The sequence below is a fragment of the Phyllobates terribilis genome, unplaced genomic scaffold, assembly GCF_046119375.1.
Source record: "Phyllobates terribilis strain yellow unplaced genomic scaffold, ASM4611937v1 Scaffold_1__5_contigs__length_1240528914, whole genome shotgun sequence".
Lineage (NCBI taxonomy): Eukaryota > Metazoa > Chordata > Amphibia > Anura > Dendrobatidae > Phyllobates > Phyllobates terribilis.
The window spans coordinates 237112980-237125719 of NW_027362761.1; the positions used below are offsets into that span (position 1 = coordinate 237112980).

Below are 12740 nucleotides of genomic sequence, written 5' to 3' on the forward strand. Positions count from 1 at the left end.
CAAAAACAGGATAATAGAGATGTTTTACCGTGGAACATCAAAACCACAGTAATAATTTACTGGTGTATACAAGGCTTTTTAAAATATATATATATTTGCGGCTGAACAGTGAGCGACACACTCAAACTGTTTTTTTTAGATACAAATGGCCCAAAAGTGGATAATGCAGAGGTTTGTACCGTGGAACTGCAAAACCACACTTGTATTTCTTGGGCCTACACCAGACTATTTTCAACAGATATATTTGTGTCTGAAAAATCAGGGAGACACTATTTTTTTTTTTTACAGCAAAAAATGCAAAAAGCAGGATAATAGAGATTTTTTACCGTGGAACAGCAAAAGCACACTTCTGTCTCTCTGGCCTACACCAGACTATTTTCAACAGATATATTTGTGTCTGAAAAATCAGAGAGACACTATTATTATTTTTATACAGCAAAAAATGCCAAAAACAGGATAATAGAGATGTTTTACCGTGGAACATCAAAACCACAGTAATAATTTACTGGTGTATACCAGGCTTTTTAAAATATATATATATTTGCGGCTGAACAGTGAGCGACACACTCAAACAGTTTTTTTTAGATACAAATGGCCCAAAAGTGGATAATACAGAGGTTTGTACCGTGGAACTGCAAAACCACACTTGTATTTCTCGGGCCTACACCAGACTATTTTCAACAGATATATTTGTGTCTGAAAAATCAGGGAGACACTTATTATTTTTATACAGCAAAAAATGCCAAAAACAGGATAATAGAGATGTTTTACCGTGGAACATCAAAACCACAGTAATAATTTACTAGTGTATACCAGGCTTTTTAAAATATATATATATTTGCGGCTGAACAGTGAGCGACACACTCGAACTGTTTTTTTTAGATACAAATGGCCCATAGAACTGCAAAACCACACTTCTATTTCTCTGGCCTACACCAGACTATTTTCAACAGATATATTTGTGTCTGAAAAATCAGAGGCACACTTTTTTTTTTTGGGGGGGGGGCACCAAAAGGTTAATAAGATGGGTATTTGTACATTGTGAAGGAGGAAAAAAAAAAGAGGATTTAGATAAAAAAAAAAGGATTTTTCCTGGCCCCCGGGACCTGGAGCTAAGTCCAGCAATTTCAGCAACAGGAGCAGCACACAGGACTGTAATGCAGCGTTTGCTGGTATAACCACTGCGTCTCCTATACAGCCAGCCTGCCTGCCTGATATACCTGGGATGGATATTAGTCCTGAGAAGGACTGTTTGTTTGATCTGGCAGCCTTTACAGACCCTACACTAACTATTTTGCAGGAGATATCTCTCCCTAAATCAGCAGCGCTGTCCCTACACTGTCTGATCCGGAGAAACTGTGTCCAAGATGGCGGCGCCCGGTTTTAAATACTCGAGGTGACGCTGTGCGGCCAGCCTATCACTGTAATGCCCACAAACAACATGGCTGCGGCATTACAGTGACTGGCTGGCAATCCCTGCATGTTCATTGGCTCTGTAAAGAGCACCAAACATGCAGGGCGGAGACCCGAGCTCCCGCCCGAGTAACCCGGAAATGCTCGGTGCTCGCCGAACATCCCGAGTAGCGTGATGCTCGGGCGAGTACCGAGCAGTGTCGAGCATGTTCGCTCAACACTAGTAATGAATAGTTTACAGGAGCAGGAAAGAGACAGCCATTTCCATAGGGACCAGAGTTTAATGGACCAGCAACGTGAACTCACAAATCTGTAGAAACTGACTGATTATGGATTACTAATATTCGTAACATTTCTCAATCAATAATGTGAATACATTCTGTCGATACATGGACAATACGGCAAAAGATAATTAAATCAAATCTCAGAGTCTCTGTAGATGCCTTTTGTTCTTTATGCGTATTAGTATATATCTACCTCTCTGTCTGTCTGTCTATCCATCCATCTATGTTTAGCATTTACAGTGGCACATCAAAGTTTGGGCACCCCTGTTCAAAGTTAAAGATGACACATTTCCTTTGTATTTTAGGCCAAAAAAAATATATTTTCATCTTTTAGATTTTAATCATTACAAAAAGAAATATGGGCCGATGCAAAAGTTTGGGCACCCTTGGAGATATGTGTTCTCAGATAACTTGGATCAATAATGCTTTGGGGTTGTGTTGCAGCCAATGGCACGGGGAACTTTTCACAGGTAGAGAGAAGAATGGATTCAATTAAATTTTAACAAATTCTTGATGCAAACATAACACTATCTGTAAAAACGCTGAAATTGAAAAGAGGATGGCTTCTACAAATGGATAATGATCCTAAACACATGTCAAAATCCACAATAGACTACCTCAAAAGGCGCAAGTTGAAGCTTTTACAATGACCCTCACAGTCCCCTGATCTGAACATCATTGAAAGTCATGGCTCAAAATAGCAGTGCATGCAAGACGACCCAGGAATCTCATAGAAATTTTCCAAGGAAGAATAGATGAAAATCCCTCAAACAAGAATTGAAAGACTCTTGTCTGGCTACAAAAAGCATTTACAAGCTGTGATACTTTCAAAAGGGGGTGCTACTAGGTACTAACCATGCAGGATGCCCAAACTTTTGCATAGGCCAATTTTCCTTTTTGTAATTTTTAAAATGTAAAAGATGAAAATATATATTTTTTTGCCTAAAATACAAAGGAAATTTGTTATCTTTAACTTTAGGCCTCTTAAAGATCATTTCATCTTCAACTTGCTTAACTCTTCACAATAACATTAATTTTGAACAGGGGTGCCCAAACTTTTACATTCCAAAGTATATGTCTGTCTGTCTGACATTGTGTCTATCTATCTATCTATCTATCTATCTATCTATCTATCGTGTCCAGTGCTGCCCACTAGCTCAGTCACACCACCAAGTTCCTCTTATACATGGCTGTGTGGTAATTTCCGGCATTGTGCTTCTTCTCACCAGCACTGGACATATGAGGTGGACATTTTGAGAAGGTATCTCAAGAACTCAAGGGGGCACAATAACAAGAATGTAACCGTATTATTTAGACATAGAAGCATTTTAAAAAGACTTTTTAAAGAAAAAGAGACAAGCAACTGTTTTTCTGTCTGGCTGTACCCAATTTCTGGGTTTTTATAACCTCATCCTTAGAGAGAGAAGCGATTCTTTAAAATAAACTCAGGGTTTCAAATAAAACATTCTGTAAACTGGATTAGGAGTGAGTTGTCTGGAAAAATTAGTTATGGAGGGATGTCCCCTTTGGGTTTTTCCAGCATGGCTCCGCATGATTTACAGGTCTCCCCCTACATGTACAGTGATGTGAAAAAGTGTTTGCCCACTTCCTGATTTCTTATTCTTTTGCATGTTTGCCACACTTAAATGTTTCAGATCACAAAAAAATATTTAAATATTAGACAAAGATAACACAAGTAAATACAAAAAAAGTTTTTTAAATGAAGGTCTTTATTATTAAGGGAAAAAAATTCAAACCTACAGGACCCTGTGTGAAAAAGTGATTGCCCCCTAAACCTAATAACTGGTTGGGCCACCCTTAGCAGCAACAACTGCAATGAAGCATTTGCAATAACTGGCAAAGGCAATGAGTCTTTTACAACAATCTGGAGGAATTTTGGCCCCTTCATCTTTGCAAAATTGTTGTAATTCAGCCACATTGGAGGGTTTCCGTCCATGAACCGCTTTTTTAAGGTCATGCCACAGCATCTCAATCGAATTAAGGTTAGGACTTTGACTAGGCCACTCCAAAGTCTTAATTTTGTTTTTCTTAAGCCATTCAGAGGTGGACTTGCTGGTGTGTTTTGGATCATTGTCCTGCTGCATAACCCAAGTGCACTTCAGCTTGAGGTCATGAACAGATGGCCGGGCATTCTCCTTCAGGATTTTTTTATAGACAGCAGAATTCATGGTTCCATTTACCACAACAAGTATTACAGGTTCTGAGGCAGCAAAACAGCCCCAGACCATCACATTACCACCACCATATTTTACTGTTGGTATGATGTTCCTTTTCTGAAATGCTGTGTTCCTTCTACGCCAGATGCAATGGGACATACACCTTTCAAAAAGTACAACTTTTGTCTCACCAGTCCACAGAGTATTCTCCCAAAAGTCTTAGCGATCATCAACATGTTTTCTGGCAAAACTGAAACGAGCCTGTATGTTCTTTTTGCTCAGCAGTGGTTTTTGTCTTGGAACTCTGCAATGCATGCCATTTTTGCCCAGTCTTTTTCTTATGATGGAGTCATGAACACTGACATTAACTGAGGCAAGTGAGGCTTGCAGTTCTTTGGATGTTTTGTGACCTCCTGGATGAGTTGTCGCTGCACTCTTGGGGTAGTTTTGGTCAGTCACTCATGGGAAGGTTCACCACTGTTCCATGTTTTTGCGATTTGTGGATAATAGCTCTCACTGTGGTTCGCTGGAGTCACAATGCTTTAGAAACGGCTTTATAACCTTTTCCAGACTAATAGATCTCAATTACTTTGTTTCTAAATTTCTTTGGATCGCAGCATGATGTCTAGCTTTTGAATATCTTTTGGTCTACTTCACTTTGTCAGGCAGGTCCTATTTAAGTGATTTCTTGGTTGAGAACAGGTGTGGCAGTATTCAGGTGTGTGGCTAGGGAAATTGAACTCAGTTTCCCAAAGATGTCATAAACCATAGTTAATTTATGTTTTAAGGGGGGGGGGCAATCACTTTTTCACACAGGGCCCTGTAGGTTTGGAATTCTTTTTCCCTTAATAATAAAGACCTTCATTTAAAAACTGCATTTTGTGTTTATTTCTGTTATTTTGTCAAATATTTCAGATCACAAAACAAATTAAAATATTAAAGTGTGACAAACATGCAAAAGAATAAGAAATCAGGAAGGGGCAAACACTTTTCCACACCTCTGTATGTATATATGTGTATAGGGAGAAACCTCTCAATAATGCGGAGCCAGGTTTGAAGAAGCCAGCAGGGTCCTGTGCCACTGACTAGTGTTCTCATTTCGGGGGCCCTGTTTGAAGTATATCTTATCTAAAACAAAGCAGTGTTTTGGAATGAAGGCTGTATTTAGAAAGTTACTAAAACTATTTTTAGAGAGAAATTGTACAAGCAATCTATTAAGAGAGTTAAAAAATAGATCTACTTATGATCATTTTTCTATTATAATTTGGATTTTGATAGGTGCCATTTGTTTACATCCATTTGCTGCTACTGAAAAGAGTGAATGTGGTTTCAGCTTCATGCTTAGACTATATTTCCCAGCATGCTTCACATGCGGTATGCAGCGAGTTGTTTGCGACTCTCTCCATGATCGTTCTCCAGCCCAGCTCTCAGCCTGCCCAATGTACAGGATGTCATGAATAATGCACTGCACCTGATTCATGCCGTACACTTGTGTTTACTTACGAACAACAAGACTTTGCTGCAGAATATCGTAATGGGGCGACATTTACAACAGAAAGTGGATGAAAACCCCTTTTTAAACACTGTTCACAAGTGAATTTTTCTGATTCTTGTCTTAAATTCTTGTTAGGTATCACTCACGTGTAAAGCACATTTCTCTGTCTGTGCTACCCTTACATACAACAGGAAGTCGGTATTAGGAACACCAATGCCATCCAGTGTCACAAGATCAGGCTCTGTTCCGTTCAATGGCCACACTTCATATCCGTGTAGATGAGAGTCTGGGATCTGTAAGATATATTAATATATAGTATATAGTATTAATATATTTAGAGTAATAGTCACTTCACAGGAGGCCCATTATATCCACAGTCTACTTACCACAACATCTAGGCAACGTTCTCCATGGTAAGCGATGTCTCGGGAACCACACCTGAAGAAATGGGGACATCAAAACTAAGTTTTATAACTAGTAATATTGGAGCAAGAGTACTTAAATTGGTGATAGGATGATCATGGAGGAGAATTTTTGGTACTCTGGATAAGACTCACCTTTTATAACTAAGAAGTGAAGGGTCTCCCCAGATAGAGCGACAATATTTATTCATATCACGATTCAGAAGCAGTGGCCCTTCAGATCTATGTACTGCAAGAAGAAGTAAGTTCTCAAAAGTTTAGCTCTACAGTTTTTTTGTGTCTTCAGATACTGCTCTGTGATGAATTCAGCAGCTATCTTATCTACTTGATAACTTTCCAGCAAACTCTCCATTCTTTTTTCTGAAGTACATTAGGACCAGGGTAATTACACATCCCAGTAAAGGCCCCGTCACACATAACGAGATCGCTAGCGAGATCGCTAATGAGTCACGGTTTTGGTGACGCAATAGCGATCTCGCTAGCGATCTCGTCATGTGTGACAGGTAGCAACGATCAGGCCCCTGCTGTGAGATCGCTGATCGTTACAAAGCTTCCTGGACCATTCCTGGGTCGTTGCGCTCCCGCTGGGCAGTGTGCATCGCTGTATTTGACACCTTATCAACGACCTCGTTAGCGATTCAGAACTGAGACATGTAGGCGTGCATAAATTGGACTTTTCTGCGCTCCTCGTTTCCGATTGGTGGTTGCTACTGCGTCCTTGTTTTTTTCAGATCCCACCAGCGTTCTCCGGCTGTGACTCTACTTTGAAGAAATCAGGCATCTTTAGCGAGGTAAGTATTGTTTGGGGTCTCAAATGAGTTTCCATTTTTAATGGACACGAAGTGGAGATCCCATCTGACCGGAGACGCAGTGTTAAACCAAGGCCACCCAATCAGAATGTAGTAGCGTTCTCCAATTGAAGATGAAGGGGGCACGGAAAAGTAATTTTATGTACGCCTTTCTGACACAGTACAGTCCCTATCAAGGTGTGGATCGTTGAAATAGCTGCTGTGTGAAAGCGTCCCAACGACCGCCGAGATCGTTGGTTAGATCGCTGGGGCAGCCGAGATCGTTGGGAAGTTCTGCACGTTTGACATCTCCCCAGCGATCCCAAAACCGTGACGCAATAACGATCTCGTTATGTGTGACAGGGCCTTTACCCTCTTGTAGGGCAACGTATGCTCTATCATACACCTTTATTGCATTGTGTAAGAAAAGGAGGCTCCAGAGGGATGTATGGATTGCACTGAAGATCGTTTGAGCTGTAAAGTTGAGTATGTTGTAAATTCGATGGAAATTTTGCAGTGCAGCAGATTCTACAACAAAACCACAAAATATTCTTTCTGATACAGAACTCATCGCTAGTAATCATTAATGACAGTCAGATTCCTCATTCAAAATTATCTTCTCACATCATAGGTATAGGAGGAAAATTGAATTGGTGAGGTCTGTGATCCTGTCCCACCACTGGTTTACAAAATAAAATAATAAAATTGGCACTCTCAGATTTCTGTTACTATAATTAATCTAGATAGTGGCTATTCAAATAATTAGTAGTTTGCTTGGTATGTTGTGCCAGACTCTCAGTAATGAAAATCTCTGTATAGTGTCAAAAGGTTCTGAGCGCTCTATTGGGCCCTTTTTATTCTGGAAATCAGTGGTTTTCTATGTTGTGATCTTCTCACATGTATCTATGACACCTCTGAAGATCACTTTGACTGGATTTCCTCTGTACCTATACACATTAGGCAGCTGTTAGCCAAACAAACTATCTACCCTGACTCAACCATACGCAGGAGCAGTTGGCTGGGCAAAGTGCTTCTTTATTTTCTATGAGAACAAAAATGTTGGAAATCCAACAGGCTTAATCCTTTTCTCCTCCCAACATCATCTGTCTGGGAAGCCCCCATACACATTCGACTGTTGGCTGGTTGTTTATTGATTAGCCTTGCTGTGCTGGGGTGGAAATCCCACCAAGGACAACATCTGCAAGAATTTTGTATACTCTCTTTATGTTTGTGTGAGTTTCCTCCGGGTTCTCAGGTTTCCTCCCACACACCAAAGAAATACTGATAGGGAATTAAGATTGTGAGTCCCAATGGGGACATTGATGGTGTCTGTGGAATATGATCCTGCTGTATAAGTGAGCAAAATAAAGAAAATCTGATTATATATCAGTGGGTTTGGCCGTCTTCAGTCTAATGGGTCACTAAATCGTGATTTGTTTGTTTCCGTTAAAGTTCACATTCAACCACACAAATGTAGAAAAGCCTTCACTACGTGGGCTACAAGCATGTACAGTTTTTGAAGACTCTGTCCAGACTCTGTCAGCTCTTGTTCTTTATTTTCATGATCTATAGCAATGACAATTTTGAAGCAAATATATAATGTATGAATAGTATATAGCCTAGTCTATAGCCTTACCTGATAACATGTTGGAGATGATCTTGGTTACTTCCCTCATGGCTGACTGTAGTTGTGCATTCTGGGCTGGTGTAAGTAGAGCGCTCTCTCCTGGCAGATACCAAGGTGTCACCCTGAGTGGCAACTGAGGTTCCCATGTTGTACTACGTCTAAATATTCTAGTATGGGGAACGACAGCTGGGGAAGACACTACATCAGTATCTTGCTGAACGGAGTCATGGAGACAGACTGAATAGCACAATTGTACTATTACAAATAAGCAGTAAGTACTGATGACCACATTTGACATGGGGAGACAAAATATGGTCAAGATGGTAAGATAAACTAGCGGACTACAGACATGAAAATATATACATACATTCTAGAGATCCTGAGACAGCTTCATATATGGGACTAATACAATCCACTGATCCAAGTACACAATAATAATAAAGGAGATCCTCTCAGCTGTCCTTCCTGCCTGTCTCCTCTATCTTCTATCATCTGCAGGCTTTAGATGAACAATGCCAGACAAAAAGTGGTGGAACTGGTTTCTGTAGCTCAGGAAGTTAATGATCTAGAGAGAGTGTGAGGGGCAGAGAGCGTGAAAGAGGAGGGGATCTGGTGAGGAAGCATGAAAGAGACACAGAGCATGAAACTAAGAGATAGTGATGAGGCTGACATTTCTAGAAAAAACAGGGCCTCCTCTAATATCACAAAACGTTCATGTCCGATTGTGTACGCTGGAATTAGTGGATGTTAAAACTATTCGGTTAATTTACATGTGATCTGCTCTATGTACAGTATACCTAGATAAATAATAACATTGTTATGCACATTAGGTAAGGTTGGCCAAACCAGTTCATTTTGGTGGAATTGGACAACATTTCAATATATATATATATATATATATATATATATATATATATATATATATATATATATATATGTAGCACCCTGAGGATTCGGCTGCTACAGGGGTATTGCACCTCAACCCAGAGGTGTGGTATTCCACTCCCGGGTAAGGATGGAGTGTGGAACTGAGCTCGGTAGGCTGCATGCACTACACACATCCCATTTCCGAGGAGCAGACCGACGGTACTCCCACTTAGAAATGTGCAGGTACGACCGAGTCTGTTCCTGGCTGGAGTGGGAGGGGGGTGGTACATCCCAAGTAGTGTAGGGGCAGATAGGGGGAGCAACCTGGGTAAAGATAGGAGCTCATTGGGTGCTGGTCACCTGAGCTCACACATAGAGGGTGTATATAAGGTGGGCACCAACTAAGAACAGGTCAGTCAGTCTTTGCAGGTCAGTCAGCCTTTGCAGAGAAGTAAGAAGCAGAGGAGCAGAGCAGCCCCAGAGAGAGAGGAGAAAGCAAGAGAGACCCAGAGGGGGAAACAGAAGAGAGGACTCTGAGACCCCAAATCCAATCCACGGGTGAAGAGTCGGCATCAGGGTACCGGAACCCAAGCTGGTGGGGGCAAAAACACACCCCAGCCAGAGACCGGAGGCCGTGGGCAGCGTCTGCCACGGCCACCCACCACATCCACCCCGAAGGCATACCACGTGGAGGGTCAGGGAACCCAAGGCCAAGGGTCTCCCAACAGAAGGCCCGAGGGAGCTGGACCTGGGTGGATCACTAGTGGGGACGGCCAGAGAAAGGACAGAAGGAGAGCTCAGGGTCACGCTCCGGACTCGCTTGGGGGTTGGCTGGATCCAGGACCTGGTGGATGCAGCACGGCTCGGGAGGTCACTTGAAGCTGGAGTGACCGGAACATCAGCAGTGAGTAAATACCCTTAACTGCATAACCCGACTCTGTCTTCCTTTAACATCTATGCTGCACCACCACAACCCCCATTCTCTGCACCTGACCCCCTGAGGCTATACCCCACCCGTTGGGGGTTATACCATCAAAAGCTGCACCTACACCATCAGCCTCAGCGGACCCTGCTGCAGCGGCGGCCATAGTGACCGCAATACAACGGGTGGCGTAGTCGACATTAAGAACTTATTAACATCTGTAGGACTGCCACATACAACTGAGTTTGACACCCTGGGCACGGACCGGGTCACAGCCACTCAGAAGACTACAACTCCCATCTGATCCGGCTCCGGATATTCCCCCTAAAGAATATGGCCCAGGGGGCGCGTCAACTTTGGCGTAGTCGGCAGGATTACGTGCCCACAACAACCGGGTACTGCGTGCCTGAAGAAAAGAATGAGTTTACCTCAAAAAGAAGTCTCCTGCCGGTTCCGGAGGGTCCCCGCCATCGGACTCCATCACAGGTCGATTCCCGCCGGTTGTCCGCCATTAACAGCTTTTTCCCGCCATCTGCAGAGTTTCCCGCCACTGGGAAGCGATTCCCGCCATTTCCAAAGGTTTCCCGCCTTGGAAGAGCGGACGCCATTATGGGCGTGCCAGAGGGTGGCAAGAGGCCACCTCCCATCGTGGGCCAGGACCGAAAATGGCGCCAAAAGTGGAAACCGCCCCCACCAACAGAGACTGTGATGCTAGAGGTGTCTGTCAGCGTGAAAGAACCGCCCCTGGAGCTGACAGTCACCAAGTGGCCCCGGGACCGCCCTCGAGGTGGGAGGAGACGAAAGGAGAGAGAAAAGATGGGTGCCGCCTGGAGCAGTCTAGAGCGAGCGCACCCAGAGGCAAGAAGCCTGGAGAAGAGTATCGGAGGAGCTTACCCGGAGATGGCGAGAAAGCAGAGCAGCACCGGCCCGCTGGCCAGGAGCCTGCTGGAGACGACTGTAGGAGAGCAGAGCAGCACCGACCCGTTGGTCAGGAGCCTGCTGGAAACAACGACCCCACTAGGCCTAGTGGAGGTCCTAGCACAGCTCCCCCGAGACCGGGAGTGTGCACAGGCCGCTCTGGAGGGCCTCGCAAGGAGGATGGCCCGGGTGCAGCGAGAGACGTTGGCGGAGTGGAGCCGTGAGATGGCCCAGCAGACCGAGACCTGTCAGCGGAGCACGCCACCCGAGACGAGGAGACAGACCGCCTCTGAGGATGGCGCGGGAGGACTGAAGGCCGGAGACGGCGCCGAGAAGGGAGCCGAACGAGTGGAGGCAGGTAAAGGGGACGTCTATACCCCAGACCGGGAAACCGCGTACCTGCCCCAGCTCCCCGTCGCAGAGCCCGAAGTCTATCCTGCCGTGCCCGTCGCTGCAACGTCACCGCCGCAGACTAGGCCTCAAACGGGAGCCGCGACCCCTGTGACGTCACACGCCTCGACCCCGAGCGTGACCAAGCAGGAAGTACCACCAGCCTGGTCGCAAGGCCTAGTACCCCCGGGCGCCGCAATACCAACAGCGCCCCCTACCTCCGCGGAGCCCCCGGCCTGGTCGCAGGGCCAAGTAGCCCAGGGCGCCGCCGTCCTTACGGTGCCCTTTACCTTCCAGAAACCCCAGGCCTGGCCGCAAGGCCCGGGCAACCCGGGCGCCACCACCACCGCGCCCATAAGACCAAGAGTGCCGCATCTGGGAGAGGACCTGTACGCCCAGCATACGTGCCCGGATGGGCAGCCATTTATATGGCCACCGGAGTTCCACCATCCCCGACTCCGGAGAGAGAGACCCCTGGATGAACCCCTGATCCCGGCTCCAAAGCCCGTAAAGAGGATCTCGCCCCCGCTAGCGGAAGCACAGTTTGAGTGGGACCCCACCGGAGAAGATCTTATGGGGTTCACTCAAGAGACTCGGGCAGCTGCAGCGGAGCGTGCTGAGTGCTGCCGCCAACAGCTCGAGGACTTCGAGAGGGAGCGGAGAGAGAGGCGGGTCCGGGAACAGCTAGCTCAAGTAAAGAGCGCGGAGCAGAAGAGCCGGGCCAGGAGAGACCCCCGTGCAGCGCATAGTCCCCGCACCACCGGGACTGTGATAAAGTTTAACCTGCAGCATGGGTGGGGCTTCATCCGAGACCACCACACCCTAGGCGACGTCTTCGTAACCAGGAGAGACGTTGAGTCCCACCTACCGGAGGGACACAGAGGTCGTGACCTTTACATCGGGGACGAGGTCACCTTCACCCGGCACAAGTGTGCCAAAGGTCCCTACGCCCTCCATGTGCATCGCCTGACGGAGGAAGAGCTGCGGTGTGAGGAGGAAGAGCAAGAGGACCCGGACGGGTCTGAAGCCAAAGGTAACCATAAAGCAAGAGCAGGAGGACGCCGTCGCTAAGGACAGCGAAGCAGAAGCTGTATATAGTTGCCCGTCGGGGCACCGTGAACTGAAACCGTGAACTGAAACCGTGAACTGAAACTGAAACTGAAACTGTTGCTGTTGCTAATATAGTCCCCGTTGGGACCAGCATGTGTGAACTGTTACCCGTATTTCCCTAAATCCCACTGACCGAGGACTGAGAGCGGTCATTCCTCCCTAATACCTGGCCGAGGACTGAGAGCGGCCATATCCCTGTATATAGTTGCGCGTCCTAAAGCGCCCCCTACCGGTTTTATAGGAAAACCAGTTTTCCAGAGAGACTGTCGCACTTTACCCGGTCACACGTTGCACAGTGACCGGAGGAGGAGCCAGAGGCGACGAGAA

General features: G+C 45.5%; 1 protein-coding gene across 2 annotated transcripts in view; it reads right to left on the reverse strand.

The window, feature by feature from the left end:
* CIROP (ciliated left-right organizer metallopeptidase) overlaps positions 1-8758 on the reverse strand; it is a 33553-nt gene extending 24795 nt beyond the window's left edge. For both annotated transcript variants that reach the window (XM_073671113.1, XM_073671111.1), the window contains exons 1-4: positions 8216-8758; positions 5927-6020; positions 5756-5807; positions 5516-5662 (exon numbers count right to left, since the gene is read on the reverse strand). In XM_073671113.1, coding sequence (XP_073527214.1) covers positions 5516-5662; positions 5756-5807; positions 5927-6020; positions 8216-8504 — 582 coding nt within the window. In that variant the 5' untranslated portion in view covers positions 8505-8758. The remainder of the gene's footprint in view (positions 1-5515; positions 5663-5755; positions 5808-5926; positions 6021-8215) is intronic.
* Between the last annotated feature and the right edge of the window lie 3982 nt (positions 8759-12740).